The 19,008-nt window shown below is 44.1% G+C and overlaps 1 protein-coding gene across 1 annotated transcript in view; it reads right to left on the bottom strand.

Annotated features, from left to right (window-relative positions):
- The window catches only part of dnah9 (dynein, axonemal, heavy chain 9), a gene marked incomplete at its 3' end in the record, with an annotated part of 755,285 nt that overhangs the window by 348,254 nt on the left and 388,023 nt on the right, over window positions 1–19,008 (bottom strand). The window contains exons 22-26 of the mRNA XM_079578063.1: window positions 6,751–6,894; window positions 6,269–6,428; window positions 5,578–5,733; window positions 2,390–2,522; window positions 1,582–1,859 (exon numbers count right to left, since the gene is read on the bottom strand). Coding sequence (XP_079434189.1) covers window positions 1,582–1,859; window positions 2,390–2,522; window positions 5,578–5,733; window positions 6,269–6,428; window positions 6,751–6,894 — 871 coding nt within the window. The remainder of the gene's footprint in view (window positions 1–1,581; window positions 1,860–2,389; window positions 2,523–5,577; window positions 5,734–6,268; window positions 6,429–6,750; window positions 6,895–19,008) is intronic.

Raw genomic sequence — 19,008 nt, 5'->3', positions numbered from 1 at the left:
CTGTATGAGTGGTCAGCATGGCGCCTTTACTGTTCATCACAGTGGTCTCTAGGACGCTCCAGGATCAATTGTTTGCAAGGTTTTCACTGCAGACGGAGCCTCTCACCAGAAAACCTACAAAACAATTGATCCTGGAGCGTCCTAGAGACCACTGTGATGGACAGTAAAGGTGCCATGCTGACCACACATACAGCCGCTGGGTCACTACAATGTCAAATATGCACAAATATCAACTTTTTTCCACATTAAAAGTTGCATAATACACCTTTAATATTTAGAAAATATTTAAATATTTGAAAAATAGATGCTAAAAATGGATTGATTATTTTACATCCAGACCCAGACACCTGGCTGGAAGTGGCTGTATTGTTTCAAAGGCCTGAAGCACATGGCTACTTAACATATAAGCATATTTTAGTAACTCATGTCACCGCTGTAGGATTTGATTCTACAAGAGCTCTGGCTCTTAATAGAAGCACTGCAAAAGCATTAAGAATTCTCTGTAATAACAATGGGCCTCATTTATGACGTTCTTTTTGGCATTCATCACATCATGTGCCCTGATGAAGACTCGGTGTCTGAAATACATTTTAAAAAGAAATGCAGAGTGCCTCGATCCTGTCTTTTATTCAAGTACATTCTGGCCCTCAGATCTCGATGAGCCTACTCCCATCTCTATATTCTGAGTTACATATTTGTATTAAATCTTGCAATAAATAATATCATGTGATAGAAAAAGTGATCTTGATTAATTCCATGAAATATCATAATAAAATACTGTACATATACCCTATTCATTAGAAAATAAGTTGTTGATATCACTTGATAAAACTATTATATATATAAATTTGCATTTAAAGCAGCTTATAAAGAGGTCTATTTAGTCGACAAGCGTCGTCCTCGATGTCGCGAGCTTGTGTTCACAGGTCGGACACTCGTGGAGCCTCTCGGGCATCACGCCGCCACACCTGTTTAGTGTCAGGTGCGAGCCGTGCTCACGTGTGAGAAGAGAAGGAAAACACTTGACTTAAAAGTTCTTTTTTCTTCATTAGTTTTGTAGTCCTCCTCTGCCTGTTGCACAAACAGGCGGTGACATATACTTATTCGTCCTAACATACTTCCAAGTGGACATTCACCAACCACAGGTGCCAGTGATGTTGCTAGTTAAGAATGTGTCGTGAATCTGACACTGTTTTCTGACAGTGATTTCTTAAATACTGATTTGAAGAAGATATTCATGAATGAGGCCCAATGTCTTCAGCAGGTGCAGAACCTCTGCAGAGAAAGTATAAGCTGCTGTGGATGTTAGCAGGAGCTGCGGTAGCATTAGCAGATGTGTCGGTGGTTAGCCTAACAGACCATTATGACTACATAGATGTATCAATAAGGGATTGGGCTGAGAGGGGTGGATGGAATAAATCTGATGGGCTAATTGTGTAACATGTTAGTTACAGCAGTTCTCCATCGCTGAATGAGGGGGTTTCTCTCTTCCTAATGGCCTCCTTCACACCTCAGACCACCAGAGGTGATTGACTGATGAAACCTTTTTTCTACAGTGTGATAGTGTGTCAAGTTCTGGACCTCGGGCAGCTGAGCGCGGATGTCCTCGGAGCCGATGAAGATGCTCTCCAGGTGAGTCCACGTCCGCTGAACCTCAAACCAGATGGAGATGACGGAGTCGGCCACAGACAGGCGGCCCTGCCAGGACGACACCTGCTCCAGGAAGTGTGCGATGTGCTTGGAGGACATGAGGTTCTGCAGCTGCACCTGGTTATCCTCCAGAGTCTCCATCAGCTCCTCGTCGCTCCGCAGCAGAGGAACCTGGCTGCGTGGGTGCAGCTCGTACTGGAACTGCATATCTGCAGCAGTTTTCAACACATAGCTCACAAATGATTCACATTCATTACACTTAATAAGTACTACGCAAATATGAGGGGACACTGTCTTTAATACTGTACTTATAAAACACGAGAATGCTCATATTATTCTCCACCATTTCCATTTGACAGCCCACTTAGTTTTAGTCCTAATCTTTTGGATGAAAATGCTTTTAGCTTTAGCCACATTTAGTCATTTCTAAAAGTCATAGTTTTAGTCTTGTTTTAGTCGACAGAAACTAAAACGATTTTAGTAAACTTTGTGTCAGTTCTGTTGAAAAAACAGTTGAGTCTTTCAACAAATTGATTTTGATAAATATTGAACACAAGTATTGGAAATTGGGATAAAGGTTGGGGATGCAATGATCCCCTTTAGTCACGGTTCAATACATATTTCGATATAGAGGTCAGGATTTTGATTCAATACATTTAATGTGCTGAAGAAGAAATAAAGTCTTGTCTGCTTTAGAAACAGGGGGGCTGGTGCATGTGATGGAGTGAAGAGAACTCACTGGTCCAGGTGGAGTCCAGCTCTGTCAGGACCTTCTCCATGGACATCTCTTTGACAGCCTTGTCCACGATGCTCCTCACCTCCTCCTCGAAGCAGTGCAGGTTCAGCTGCAGGAGCTCAGCCAGGCTGGTGTCCTGCCCACACACCGACATTATCAATGAACAGCTGCACCTTCAAGTTCAATGTCAGAGCTACTGCTTTGGAACCGACTTCTTATACGTTCAACCAACCCAGTGCAGTCGACTATTACCACTATGGATAAATCCTGGACGACTGAGTGCCCACACAAACAATCCAATCATGGTGAATCTTCGAGCATTAGGTCAAGACTATTTGTCAGAATGCATGAGGCCACATGAGAACAGTTGGTGTGAGTGCGGCCTGTTACTGAGACAAATGTGTTAGAGAATGAGTGTTCATTTGGCCGCTAACGACAACGCACAAGCACACCATGTCATACATATGAAACAGGCGCTGGGACACAGTCTTCATGAAGCTCGGAAAACTGTGTTAGCATCACGCTAGGAAAGTGCAAATGTAATGGGGGACATGATGAAACTTTGGACTGAAGTGAGGGATCTACAGCTACTACTTCAGAGGAGAGCAAAATGTGCTGAATATGTGACGAGATCTTTAAAACAGGGCTGTGCAAACTGAGGGTGAGCTGATTTGAAACATAAAAACCCCACATGGAGACAGGATATAAGGCTGAGCACCATTCCATTGATTCATGATACCAGTACTTTAACAATGCTTGGTTTTCCATACCGATACCTCCTGAATGATACTTTTTCCGATACCTTTACAAAAATATTGTTGTCATCTAGAGACAGAAAACAGAACAAAAATGTGTGGAAACAGGGAGAAATTGTAGCAAAAATAAGGAAAACATGGGGGGGGGGGGAGAAATAGGGAAAATATTAGTAATAACAAATTAGCAAAAATTACCAGGGCCAAAACTGGAAAAACGAGAAAAAAGGGCAATAATTTTAAAAATGCATTGAAAAAATGGGGGCGGGGTGGGGATGGGGTGGGATTCCTTTATCTGAGCTGAAACAGCCAAGTCACTTCCTTTACTGCTGCCCCTGGATCAACAGCATCAAACTTTTTTTTTTTCGGTACCTGCTTTCGATACTGTCATTTCTTCCAATGCCGGTACTAATTAAAGGTCCTATATCATGCAGAATCGACTTTTTGGAGCTTATAGCCATGTTGTTATGCTATTTCCTTATCAAAAACACCCCCAGAGTGGTTTGTGGCTTCATTCACGCAGTTCTCAGCAATCCTCCTGATTCCTGCTCTCTGAGCAGCTGCTCCGCCCTCTGCTGGAAAACCACTGAGTTGTGACACTCTGACGTTTTGTACGTCATAGTGTCAAACAGGAAGAGCCCGACATCTGTGATGTAATGCCTTACGGCCTGATTTTAATTTATAAAACCGCTTCCTGGTCAGGGCTGAAAACAAACGCACCCCTGAGCGTCTGAACAGATGTCATGTTTGCACTGAAGGATGTGAAGATGGAGCTCTTTCTAACCTACTCTGGACACACATGTTCTTTATTCTTACCTAACGATAATGTCACGTAAACCTTCCTAAAGAAGAGGCCACTCGCCAGAGGTTGGAATTTCTTTCTGGAATTCAGCGACTATCACTAAAATAGTGTTTTTCTGTGACTCTCTGATGGATGTTTGGTGAACCTTCTCAAAGTGGATTCACTTTTATAACCAACGCGAGTCCCCAACGTGATGGAGAGGCCAGGACAGAGCGGTGGTGAGTCAAAACGTGTGTTAGCGTGTGTGTTAGCTTGTGTGTTAGCGTGTGTGTTAGCTTGTGTGTTAGCGTGTGTGTTAGCGTGTGTGTTAGCTTGAGTGTTAGCGTGTGTGTTAGCGTGTGTGTTAGCGTGTGTGTTAGCGTGTGTGTTAGCTTGTGTGTTAGCGTGTGTGTTAGCGTGTGTGTTAGCGTGTGTGTTAGCTTGTGTGTTAGCTTGTGTGTTAGCGTGTGTGTTAGCGTGTGTGTTAGCGTGTGTGTTAGCGTGTGTGTTAGCTTGTGTGTTAGCGTGTGTGTTAGCGTGTGTGTTAGCTTGTGTGTTAGCGTGTGTGTTAGCGTGTGTGCTAGCGTGTGTGTTAGCGTGTGTGTTAGCGTGTGTGTTAGCTTGTGTGTTAGCTTGTGTGTTAGCGTGTGTGTTAGCGTGTGTGTTAGCGTGTGTGTTAGCCATTTATGAAGCTGTGTTGCAGATGTCAACTCCTTATAACTGTATTGTGAAGCAACTTCACTTATTGCTGTGATATTTTTATATTTATTTTACTGCTAATAATGCATGGGCAGATCCGCTCGGAGAGAGGGGGCGGAGTTAACTGAATCAAAGCGTCTTGTCTTCCGCGTTTGCAAAATACCCCCAGAAAATGCTTATATTTCTCACAAAAAATAGTTCTCTATAGCGGAAGAGGTACAATATATCATATAAATGCCTATACTTTACTTTGGGATGGCTAAAATAGCATGATATAGATCCTTTAAACTTTTTTCTGATACCATACTCGTATCATTTAATGACACCCAGCCCTAACAGGATATTTAGTTTTTGCTGGGGAAAACATATCACCTGAGTAACTGCTTCCTTTGCACGAGTGCACTCATATAACAATGATAAAATTGCAGGTTCTAATCCATTATTGTGAAATCAAGAGACCAAATACGTATCAGCTCTCATGATGTTGGGTGAAAGTCCACCAGGTTAGCTCTGCCTCCACCCACTATGATCTAGCATGCCCATGTTTTGACTTAAACATTATCGGAGCCAAAGCTGGAGGTAAAATGAGAATCGATCGTCTCGAGCCAGGCCACGGCAGGCACCGGCGCGCTGCAGCAAATGGCTCCCTGTTGTGGACTATTTGCAGCCTCCAACAAAACAAGTGGGTTTGGAAGTTAATTACACTGTTCTGTGATATGGCATATTCCCAGAGAATTATATGAAAGCGGGGTAATTTAGCCTGGGTAATATATTTTGTACAAAGTAAGCTAAGTACAAACAAGTCTCATCTGATCTCTTTACTGCCCGACAAACAAGCCCAGCGAGGCCCCGGCGCGAGCAGCAAACAAATACGGAAATAATTGGACCAAAGTTTTTCCAGTGTGTGCGATGAGTTCGGGTGCACAGCGGCGCGTGGTAAATCTCAGAGGCAGACAGACCTGGTCCATGGTGAAGCGCACTCCTGTGGCGCTCATGAGCTGGCGCCAGTGTCGCGGCCGGATGGCTGGGTTCTGCAGCTCAGCCACGGCGCGCAGAGAGGTCAGCAAGTTCTTCACCCCGCTGTCCAGACCAGTGAAGGCATCCCAGGAGCGCACCTACAACAAACAGCACACTGGACCTTTACTATGCTTTATATTTCCACCTGGATTTACTTTTCCAGTTTTAACCAGAGGAAGCTGAGCACCTTCTTCACACAATGAATGTAATGGTTTCCTATGTGTAAAGGCTTGATAAAATACTTCAGTCTGTTGTTCATCTCAACAGCAAATGGTCCTCGTGTTTTATTGTTTTAGTAAAGATTTCTTTGGCCCATTTGCTGTTTTTGACATGACAGTGCAGTGTGAAAGGGGATGAAGAGTGGAGAAAACCTTTCAAAGTAGGGATGCACCGATCTGACACAGGAAATACTGAACAAATACCTCATTTGGCTTTATCGTTTTAAAACGCAATATTCTCCAACTAAATCTCAGTGCATCAGCCACTTTTCGGAAAGTCTCTTGGCATCGGTTAATATCGGCCGATAGTCAAACCCCAGTATCGGTGTTGATCTCATGAGGATGCGTCTGCTGCTGAGTCATCCTCATGAGGCACAAGCTCAAACAGCCCCTTCTGTCCCTCTGAGCAGGTCACCTCTTTGTCCAGGCCACGGATGTCCTTGGAGAAGCGTTTACACTCCAGCTCCATGTCCTCCACGTGGATGTCTCTCCAGGGGGTGGTCTTCCAGGCCGCCATGCTGGAGTCCACCACACTGATCATGTCCCACAGCTCTTTGAGGAGGCCCACCTCGCGCCTGGGGGGACATAGTAAGGACACAGTGAGTACACAGAGAGGAAACGGTGAGGACACAGTGAGGACAGAGTGAGTATACAGAGATCAGACAGTGAAGACACAGTAGGAGACAGAGTAAGGAGACGGTGAGGACACAGTGAGGACACAGAGAGGAGACAGTGAGGACACAGTGAGGACAAAGTGAGGACATGGTTAGGACATGGTGGGGACATGGTGGGGACATGGTGAGGACTCAGTGAGGACACAGTGAGGACTCAGTGAGGACACAGTGAGGACATGGTGAGGACACGTTAGCTGAGTGTGGCACAGGGCGTGGCCGGTACCTGCACTGACGCAGCTGCTTAAATTCAGGGACTGAGACCTCGAACAGGCCGGCGGACTGCAGCAGCGAGTCCATCAGGGCCTCGCGCTGCTGGACCTGCTCATAGAAGGAGTCGAGCTGCTGGTGTGGGGCTCCACAGTCGAACCTGGACAGAGACCACACTCTTATGTTGTAATACAGCCATTAAGGCTTCTATGTTCTACATACATAAAAAACAACAACATTGTCCTCTGGTGCTACTACATGATCAAAGTGGTATTTGCTGAAATGCGTGAGCTTCATTTTGTCAGACTCATCATTAACTGCCTTTGCAGTTTCAGTTTCGCATAAGTAACGAAACCCCAAATGTCACTATAATAATAATAAAGGCTTGCACTTGTATTGTGCTTTACAAGCCTGTATTACCAAGTTTCTCAAACCACCACACTGTACTGTAGTCATTATTCTTTCACTCCACACTCAGTGGTGGTAAGCTACTAGTGCAGCCACAGCTGCCCTGGGGCAGACTGACGAAGCGAAGCAACCAGTCTGTACCATCGGCCCCTCCGACTACCACCACTCACTCACTCACTCACTCACTACATTCATTCAGGCCTATTGTACATGTTTTTAGTGGTAAGGGAAATCTGAGAAAATCTTTGCGGACACGGCGAGAACATGCAAACACCACAGAGAAAGGCCCCGTCCGGCCGGGGATCAAACCCGAAGAACCAGAGCAAACCACCGTGCTGTCTAATTAAAACTTCACAAAATAGATGACATCATGAAGAAAGAACACTATGTGGAAATATTGGAGCAACATCTCAAGACATCACCAGGAAGTTAAAGCTCGGGCACAGATGGGTCTTCAAATGGACAATTCCCAAAGCAAACTGCCAAACTGGTTACAAAATGGCTTAAGGATAACAAAGTCAATGTTTTGAAGTGGTCATCACAAAGTCCGGATCTCAATCCAGTTGAAAATGTATGGGCAGAGCTGAAAAGGCATAGGCACGCAAGGTGGCTACAGATGTGCCTCAGTTACACCAGCTCGGTTTGGACGAATGGACCAAAACTCATCCAACTATTGTGAGAAGCTTGTGGAAGGAAATTCAAAATGTTTGACCAAAGTTATACAGTTTAAAGGCAATTCTACCAAAGATTAATGAAATATATGTAAACTTTTGGTTTTGTAAAAAGTTATAACAAATTGTGTAGAAAATTCTATCTTTCATTTTTCTGGAATTTGAGAAATAGAAATAATTGTTAAAATTCTAATTGACCTAAAAACATAAAAGCTACTTCTGGTTTTATGTCAGACAATGAGAAAAAAATGCAAATGTGCTTTTTATGAAGTGTATGTGAACATATGGTAATCAGCATAAATCTAAAAGCTCTGTTATTGACCTTTCTTAGATCATTTACTGCAGAGCAACTCGCCACAGAAATACACTGGGCAACAACAGGACAAGTGTTGCAAAGTAGCAGTTTTGCTTTAATACTTACAACAATGGCATTGAAACCATTGTTGTGAGCAGAATATTAACTCCTCAAATAAACAAATAAACTTAACTAAACTAAACTAAACCAAACCACCGACCTTCTGGTTATGAGATGACCCGCTGTGCCACTGTCACCCCAAGCTGATAAAGTGCAATTATTAATTCCCCCAGTCTACAGATGTGAAAATAAATGTGTTGAAATTCTGAATGAATTGTTTAAAAAATAAGACAATGTGTGCAAAAATCGCGGGGGAAAATGGGCAAAAAATAGGCAAAAGAAAATGGGAAAATTTGAAAAAAGTGTAAAAAAAAAAAAAATTTGGAAAAATGGGGCAAACATTCAGCAAAAACATATGGAACATTTGTAATTAAAAATGAGACAAAATGACTGACAAATGATTAATTATTTTAGCTGAGACAACCAGGTCATTTCCTTTAATGCTGTCCTTGTACCCAACCGCGAAAAGATGTCCGCAAACACACTTCAGGCACTTGCACGGTTGTAATTCATCTGATTTGGATGGAAATGCCGTGAAATGAACCCTGAACGTCTGCAGTTTAAGCACGTCTTGGTCGTTTCATTTGAAATCGATTTTGGTAGTTTATATCCCATCCCACAGAGTCCCACAGCCTGTCCCGACCCGGCTGCTGCTTGGTGACCCTCCATACAGGCCCTGACCACGGCTCCCAGTGCTGTCTGCTCACTGCCACCATTAACGCCGACTCCCATGACATTAATGGGAAGATAATCAGCAGGTTATTAAGAGAGCAATTACACACATTACTAATCTGAACATTACACATTACAACAGCGCAGCTACACCTATAATCCATTATCTTTATGCTGTGATTCAATTAGCTTTGTGGCTGGTACGAGCCTCCGGATAACACTTCTCAATTATCAGGTGAGACAGAAAAAGGAAGGTGACACTATCTGTCCGCCTCGCCGTCTGAGGAAGGAATCGGAGGTGGGTCGCAAACGCCTACGGAATTATCTTCAGAGTGTAATCACTCGTAAAGGGACTATACAGAGATGAAAAATGTTAAAATTGTGTATTTTCCTCCCCCTAAATGTTCCAATAATGTCCTAATGTGTGGACTTCGGGTCCGAATTGCCGTCATACACGAGCTTAATATAGAAGCTGCAGATACACGTATGACCTGAGGTGGCAGTAGTGAGTATAAAATGGCGAACTTGCATCTAGCCCCTTTAAAATGACAAAACAATTAAATATGTGCTTATAGAACAATCTTAAAATGTCTTAAATCTGCTAACCCTGTAGTTTAGGGTCCATATATTTCATTTTGAGTTAGTAAATCTTCGTGTTCCTGGGCGTTGTACACTGTACAATCTCACTCTATTTTGACTTGTACTTGAGTAATATGATCTCAATTTGACAGCACTTTCTGACCACTACTAATAAAAGTTTGTAAATTCATGTTGATATATAGACTTTGAAAATTTTTTTTTTTTTTTGAACGTATCACAATCTAATTTTAAACGGTTGATGCTTGTTTTAAAAATATATAATTTCTACATGATTTGATGCTCTGTCTATTGCAGTGGTTCTCAACCTGGGGGTCGGGACCCCCAAGGGGGTCGCGAGACAAAATTGGGGGGTCGCCAGATCATGTAGATAAAATGTCTCCTTTTTTTTAGCATATATCATAACATTTTGTTGTTGCATGTGTGTGCTATTTTACCAGAGTGCCATTATAGGTTCGTAATTTGCGCATATTTTATTTTAGCCGTGTTTTTTTCTTTTCTTTTTTTTAATTAGGCCCGAGCCGGACGCAGTCCTGGCAAGGGACTATTGTTTTTGGGTGGTTTCTTATTATTATTATTATTATTATTATTATTTTTTTTCTCCGGAAAGGATCGCGTTTTTGACCCGCTAAACGTGGGTGAAAGCTCACCAAAATTGGCGGAGGCAATGAGGCGGCGAAAAAATTTATGATATTGGACGAATGGGACACGCCCACAACAAAACGGCTCCACAGCGCCCTCTGGAAGTGGACCCCAATTCAAAAAAATCGGGGCGTTTTTGGGCGTACGCCCGAATCACTCGCCACAGTGAGAGGGGACATCAGGACAAGCCCAAAACTCACTTGGAGCGCCACGCCCACTCGCACAGGGAGGCGGCCATCTTGGCTTCAAACCCGGACCTCGTCCAAACTAATTTTACGTTTTAACGAACTAGTCCCTGGTTTTTTGTCGGATTTAGATCACATTTGGCACAGCGCATCTAGACATATTGAAATTCAATATTTGCCCAGCGTTTCTCAAAAAAGTTTCACCGTCTCCGCGTAACGCCGCGTCAAAAAACGCGTAGATTTCGCGTTGTTTCCAAGAAAGCTCACGCTCACAGGCATAAGCCCACAGAGCTCATATTCATGTCACTAATGCGCCACCTGAAACTGAACAGAATGAAGCCATTAATGTGTAGCCTGCTCCCAGTATAGCGCCCCCTAGCCATACCTTGAAAACTGCACTTTTGAATCTTTTTTATACAATGATGCCAGTATGTTCTAGACACTTTTGCAAACCAAAAAATACATTATAGTCATGTCATATTTTCTAAGATGTGGGCGTGACTTTGACTTTTATTTGGGAGTCTATCTGGACCTGCCTTGTGTGTCAACAAACTAGTCCCTGGTTTTTCAGCAGAATAAGCCCATACCTGTTTAAACAGACTCTCCTGACACGGGGCTACAAAAAATACCTGACTTTTTTTTCACTCAGACCCCCCCGTTTCGAATGGCGCCCCCCCAAAAACACATTTTGTCATGTAAATTTGACACCACCTCGCAGGCGCGTGCTCTATCCAGTCTGGATCCTACTTGGCTGACAGAAGGCCACTTACGGTCTGATTCCATAGAGATCAATTACTTCACGGTGCACATCACTATAGCGCCCCCTGCCTATACCTTGAAAAAATTATTTTGTCCGATTTCCACCAAACTTTCCAGATGTCTTCTACTCATCATAACAAACAAAAAAATATATTACACCATGCCTCTATCTTGCTCCGTTCTCTTAATATTTAGGCCCGAGCCGGACGCAGTCCTGGCAAGGGACTATTGTTTTTGGGTGGTTTCTTATTATTATTATTATTATTAGGCCCGAGCCGGACGCAGTCCTGGCAAGGGACTATTGTTTTTGGGTGGTTTCTTATTATTATTATTATTATTATTATTATTTTTTTTCTCCGGAAAGGATCGCGTTTTTGACCCGCTAAACGTGGGTGAAAGCTCACCAAAATTGGCGGAGGCAATGAGGCGGCGAAAAAATTTATGATATTGGACGAATGGGACACGCCCACAACAAAACGGCTCCACAGCGCCCTCTGGAAGTGGACCCCAATTCAAAAAAATCGGGGCGTTTTTGGGCGTACGCCCGAATCACTCGCCACAGTGAGAGGGGACATCAGGACAAGCCCAAAACTCACTTGGAGCGCCACGCCCACTCGCACAGGGAGGCGGCCATCTTGGCTTCAAACCCGGACCTCGTCCAAACTAATTTTACGTTTTAACGAACTAGTCCCTGGTTTTTTGTCGGATTTAGATCACATTTGGCACAGCGCATCTAGACATATTGAAATTCAATATTTGCCCAGCGTTTCTCAAAAAAGTTTCACCGTCTCCGCGTAACGCCGCGTCAAAAAACGCGTAGATTTCGCGTTGTTTCCAAGAAAGCTCACGCTCACAGGCATAAGCCCACAGAGCTCATATTCATGTCACTAATGCGCCACCTGAAACTGAACAGAATGAAGCCATTAATGTGTAGCCTGCTCCCAGTATAGCGCCCCCTAGCCATACCTTGAAAACTGCACTTTTGAATCTTTTTTATACAATGATGCCAGTATGTTCTAGACACTTTTGCAAACCAAAAAATACATTATAGTCATGTCATATTTTCTAAGATGTGGGCGTGACTTTGACTTTTATTTGGGAGTCTATCTGGACCTGCCTTGTGTGTCAACAAACTAGTCCCTGGTTTTTCAGCAGAATAAGCCCATACCTGTTTAAACAGACTCTCCTGACACGGGGCTACAAAAAATACCTGACTTTTTTTTCACTCAGACCCCCCCGTTTCGAATGGCGCCCCCCCAAAAACACATTTTGTCATGTAAATTTGACACCACCTCGCAGGCGCGCGCTCTATCCAGTCTGGATCCTACTTGGCTGACAGAAGGCCACTTACGGTCTGATTCCATAGAGATCAATTACTTCACGGTGCACATCACTATAGCGCCCCCTGCCTATACCTTGAAAAAATTATTTTGTCCGATTTCCACCAAACTTTCCAGATGTCTTCTACTCATCATAACAAACAAAAAAATATATTACACCATGCCTCTATCTTGCTCCGTTCTCTTAATATTTAGGCCCGAGCCGGACGCAGTCCTGGCAAGGGACTATTGTTTTTGGGTGGTTTCTTATTATTATTAGGCCCGAGCCGGACGCAGTCCTGGCAAGGGACTATTGTTTTTGGGTGGTTTCTTATTATTATTATTATTTTTTTTCTCCGGAAATGATCGCGTTTTTGACCCGCTAAACGTGGGTGAAAGCTCCCCAAAATTGGCGGAGGCAATGGGGCAGCGAAAAAATTTATGAAATTGGACGAATGGGACACGCCCACAACAAAATGGCTCCACAGCGCCCTCTGGAAGCGGACCCCAATTCAAAAAAATAGGGGCGTTTTTGGGCGTACGCCCGAATCACTCGCCACAGTGAGAGGGGACATCAGGACAAGCCCAAAACTCACTTGGAGCGCCACGCCCACTCGCACAGGGAGGCGGCCATCTTGGCTTCAAACCCGGACATCGTCTAAACTCATTTTACGTTTTAACGAACTAGTCCCTGGTTTTTCGTCGGATTTAGATCACATTTGGCACAGTGCATCTAGACATATTGAAATTCAATATTTGCCCAGCGTTTCTCAAAAAAGTTTCACCGTCTCCGCGTAACGCCGCGGCAAAAAACGCGTAGATTTCGCGTTGTTTCCAAGAAAGCTCACGCTCACAGGCATAAGTCCAGAGAGCTCATATTCATGTCATTAATGCGCCACCTGAAACTGAACAGAATGAAGCCATTAATGTGTAGCCTGCTCCCAGGATAGCGCCCCCTAGCCATACCTTGAAAACTGCACTTTTGAATATTTTTAATACAATGATGCCAGTATGTTCTAGACACTTTTGCAAAGCAAAAAATACATTATAGTCATGTCATATTTTCTAAGATGTGGGCGTGACTTTGACTTTTATTTGGGGATCTATCTGGACCTGTCTTGTTTGTCAACAAACTAGTCCCTGGTTTTTCAGCAGAATAAGCCCATACCTGTTTAAACAGACTCTCCTGACACGGGGCTACAAAAAATACCTGACTTTTTTTTCACTCAGACCCCCCCGTTTCGAATGGTGCCCCCCCAAAAACACGTTTTGTCATGTAAATTTGACACCACCTCGCAGGCACGCGCTCTATCCAGTCTGGATCATACTTGGCTGACAGAAGGCCACTTACGGTCTGATTCCATAGAGATCAATTACTTCACGGTGCACATCACTATAGCGCCCCCTGCCTATACCCTGAAAATTTTATTTTGTCCGATTTCCACGAAACTTTCCAGATGTGTTCTACTCATCATAACAAACAAAAAAATATATTACACCATGCCTCTATCTCGCTCCGTTCTCCTTATATTTAGGCCCGAGCCGGACGCAGTCCTGGCAAGGGACTATTGTTTTTGGGTGGTTTCTTATTATTATTATTATTTTTTTTCTCCGGAAATGATCGCGTTTTTGACCCGCTAAACGTGGGTGAAAGCTCCCCAAAATTGGCGGAGGCAATGGGGCAGCGAAAAAATTTATGAAATTGGACGAATGGGACACGCCCACAACAAAATGGCTCCACAGCGCCCTCTGGAAGCGGACCCCAATTCAAAAAAATAGGGGCGTTTTTGGGCGTACGCCCGAATCACTCGCCACAGTGAGAGGGGACATCAGGACAAGCCCAAAACTCACTTGGAGCGCCACGCCCACTCGCACAGGGAGGCGGCCATCTTGGCTTCAAACCCGGACATCGTCTAAACTCATTTTACGTTTTAACGAACTAGTCCCTGGTTTTTCGTCGGATTTAGATCACATTTGGCACAGTGCATCTAGACATATTGAAATTCAATATTTGCCCAGCGTTTCTCAAAAAAGTTTCACCGTCTCCGCGTAACGCCGCGGCAAAAAACGCGTAGATTTCGCGTTGTTTCCAAGAAAGCTCACGCTCACAGGCATAAGTCCAGAGAGCTCATATTCATGTCATTAATGCGCCACCTGAAACTGAACAGAATGAAGCCATTAATGTGTAGCCTGCTCCCAGGATAGCGCCCCCTAGCCATACCTTGAAAACTGCACTTTTGAATATTTTTAATACAATGATGCCAGTATGTTCTAGACACTTTTGCAAAGCAAAAAATACATTATAGTCATGTCATATTTTCTAAGATGTGGGCGTGACTTTGACTTTTATTTGGGGATCTATCTGGACCTGTCTTGTTTGTCAACAAACTAGTCCCTGGTTTTTCAGCAGAATAAGCCCATACCTGTTTAAACAGACTCTCCTGACACGGGGCTACAAAAAATACCTGACTTTTTTTTCACTCAGACCCCCCCGTTTCGAATGGTGCCCCCCCAAAAACACGTTTTGTCATGTAAATTTGACACCACCTCGCAGGCACGCGCTCTATCCAGTCTGGATCATACTTGGCTGACAGAAGGCCACTTACGGTCTGATTCCATAGAGATCAATTACTTCACGGTGCACATCACTATAGCGCCCCCTGCCTATACCCTGAAAATTTTATTTTGTCCGATTTCCACGAAACTTTCCAGATGTGTTCTACTCATCATAACAAACAAAAAAATATATTACACCATGCCTCTATCTCGCTCCGTTCTCCTTATATTTAGGCCCGAGCCGGACGCAGTCCTGGCAAGGGACTATTGTTTTTGGGTGGTTTCTTATTATTATTATTATTTTTTTTCTCCGGAAATGATCGCGTTTTTGACCCGCTAAACGTGGGTGAAAGCTCCCCAAAATTGGCGGAGGCAATGGGGCAGCGAAAAAATTTATGAAATTGGACGAATGGGACACGCCCACAACAAAATGGCTCCACAGCGCCCTCTGGAAGCGGACCCCAATTCAAAAAAATAGGGGCGTTTTTGGGCGTACGCCCGAATCACTCGCCACAGTGAGAGGGGACATCAGGACAAGCCCAAAACTCACTTGGAGCGCCACGCTCACTCGCACAGGGAGGCGGCCATCTTGGCTTCAAACCCGGACATCGTCTAAACTCATTTTACGTTTTAACGAACTAGTCCCTGGTTTTTCGTCGGATTTAGATCACATTTGGCACAGTGCATCTAGACATATTGAAATTCAATATTTGCCCAGCGTTTCTCAAAAAAGTTTCACCGTCTCCGCGTAACGCCGCGGCAAAAAACGCGTAGATTTCGCGTTGTTTCCAAGAAAGCTCACGCTCACAGGCATAAGTCCAGAGAGCTCATATTCATGTCATTAATGCGCCACCTGAAACTGAACAGAATGAAGCCATTAATGTGTAGCCTGCTCCCAGGATAGCGCCCCCTAGCCATACCTTGAAAACTGCACTTTTGAATATTTTTAATACAATGATGCCAGTATGTTCTAGACACTTTTGCAAAGCAAAAAATACATTATAGTCATGTCATATTTTCTAAGATGTGGGCGTGACTTTGACTTTTATTTGGGGATCTATCTGGACCTGTCTTGTTTGTCAACAAACTAGTCCCTGGTTTTTCAGCAGAATAAGCCCATACCTGTTTAAACAGACTCTCCTGACACGGGGCTACAAAAAATACCTGACTTTTTTTTCACTCAGACCCCCCCGTTTCGAATGGTGCCCCCCCAAAAACACGTTTTGTCATGTAAATTTGACACCACCTCGCAGGCACGCGCTCTATCCAGTCTGGATCATACTTGGCTGACAGAAGGCCACTTACGGTCTGATTCCATAGAGATCAATTACTTCACGGTGCACATCACTATAGCGCCCCCTGCCTATACCCTGAAAATTTTATTTTGTCCGATTTCCACGAAACTTTCCAGATGTGTTCTACTCATCATAACAAACAAAAAAATATATTACACCATGCCTCTATCTCGCTCCGTTCTCCTTATATTTAGGCCCGAGCCGGACGCAGTCCTGGCAAGGGACTATTGTTTTTGGGTGGTTTCTTATTATTATTATTATTTTTTTTCTCCGGAAATGATCGCGTTTTTGACCCGCTAAACGTGGGTGAAAGCTCCCCAAAATTGGCGGAGGCAATGGGGCAGCGAAAAAATTTATGAAATTGGACGAATGGGACACGCCCACAACAAAATGGCTCCACAGCGCCCTCTGGAAGCGGACCCCAATTCAAAAAAATAGGGGCGTTTTTGGGCGTACGCCCGAATCACTCGCCACAGTGAGAGGGGACATCAGGACAAGCCCAAAACTCACTTGGAGCGCCACGCCCACTCGCACAGGGAGGCGGCCATCTTGGCTTCAAACCCGGACATCGTCTAAACTCATTTTACGTTTTAACGAACTAGTCCCTGGTTTTTCGTCGGATTTAGATCACATTTGGCACAGTGCATCTAGACATATTGAAATTCAATATTTGCCCAGCGTTTCTCAAAAAAGTTTCACCGTCTCCGCGTAACGCCGCGGCAAAAAACGCGTAGATTTCGCGTTGTTTCCAAGAAAGCTCACGCTCACAGGCATAAGTCCAGAGAGCTCATATTCATGTCATTAATGCGCCACCTGAAACTGAACAGAATGAAGCCATTAATGTGTAGCCTGCTCCCAGGATAGCGCCCCCTAGCCATACCTTGAAAACTGCAGCTTTGAATATTTTTAATACAATGATGCCAGTATGTTCTAGACACTTTTGCAAAGCAAAAAATACATTATAGTCATGTCATATTTTCTAAGATGTGGGCGTGACTTTGACTTTTATTTGGGGATCTATCTGGACCTGTCTTGTTTGTCAACAAACTAGTCCCTGGTTTTTCAGCAGAATAAGCCCATACCTGTTTAAACAGACTCTCCTGACACGGGGCTACAAAAAATACCTGACTTTTTTTTCACTCAGACCCCCCCGTTTCGAATGGTGCCCCCCCAAAAACACGTTTTGTCATGTAAATTTGACACCACCTCGCAGGCACGCGCTCTATCCAGTCTGGATCATACTTGGCTGACAGAAGGCCACTTACGGTCTGATTCCATAGAGATCAATTACTTCACGGTGCACATCACTATAGCGCCCCCTGCCTATACCCTGAAAATTTTATTTTGTCCGATTTCCACGAAACTTTCCAGATGTGTTCTACTCATCATAACAAACAAAAAAATATATTACACCATGCCTCTATCTCGCTCCGTTCTCCTTATATTTAGGCCCGAGCCGGACGCAGTCCTGGCAAGGGACTATTGTTTTTGGGTGGTTTCTTATTATTATTATTATTTTTTTTCTCCGGAAATGATCGCGTTTTTGACCCGCTAAACGTGGGTGAAAGCTCCCCAAAATTGGCGGAGGCAATGGGGCAGCGAAAAAATTTATGAAATTGGACGAATGGGACACGCCCACAACAAAATGGCTCCACAGCGCCCTCTGGAAGCGGACCCCAATTCAAAAAAATAGGGGCGTTTTTGGGCGTACGCCCGAATCACTCGCCACAGTGAGAGGGGACATCAGGACAAGCCCAAAACTCACTTGGAGCGCCACGCTCACTCGCACAGGGAGGCGGCCATCTTGGCTTCAAACCCGGACATCGTCTAAACTCATTTTACGTTTTAACGAACTAGTCCCTGGTTTTTCGTCGGATTTAGATCACATTTGGCACAGTGCATCTAGACATATTGAAATTCAATATTTGCCCAGCGTTTCTCAAAAAAGTTTCACCGTCTCCGCGTAACGCCGCGGCAAAAAACGCGTAGATTTCGCGTTGTTTCCAAGAAAGCTCACGCTCACAGGCATAAGTCCAGAGAGCTCATATTCATGTCATTAATGCGCCACCTGAAACTGAACAGAATGAAGCCATTAATGTGTAGCCTGCTCCCAGGATAGCGCCCCCTAGCCATACCTTGAAAACTGCACTTTTGAATATTTTTAATACAATGATGCCAGTATGTTCTAGACACTTTTGCAAAGCAAAAAATACATTATAGTCATGTCATATTTTCTAAGATGTGGGCGTGACTTTGACTTTTATTTGGGGATCTATCTGGACCTGTCTTGTTTGTCAACAAACTAGTCCCTGGTTTTTCAGCAGAATAAGCCCATACCTGTTTAAACAGACTCTCCTGACACGGGGCTACAAAAAATACCTGACTTTTTTTTCACTCAGACCCCCCCGTTTCGAATGGTGCCCCCCCAAAAACACGTTTTGTCATGTAAATTTGACACCACCTCGCAGGCACGCGCTCTATCCAGTCTGGATCATACTTGGCTGACAGAAGGCCACTTACGGTCTGATTCCATAGAGATCAATTACTTCACGGTGCACATCACTATAGCGCCCCCTGCCTATACCCTGAAAATTTTATTTTGTCCGATTTCCACGAAACTTTCCAGATGTGTTCTACTCATCATAACAAACAAAAAAATATATTACACCATGCCTCTATCTCGCTCCGTTCTCCTTATATTTAGGCCCGAGCCGGACGCAGTCCTGGCAAGGGACTATTGTTTTTGGGTGGTTTC

This window comes from Gobius niger (genome assembly GCF_951799975.1).
Source record: "Gobius niger genome assembly, chromosome: 19".
NCBI classification, from domain to species: domain Eukaryota; kingdom Metazoa; phylum Chordata; class Actinopteri; order Gobiiformes; family Gobiidae; genus Gobius; species Gobius niger.
The sequence above is the reverse complement of the archived record's forward strand: the minus strand, read 5'-3'. Positions and strand labels throughout refer to the sequence as shown.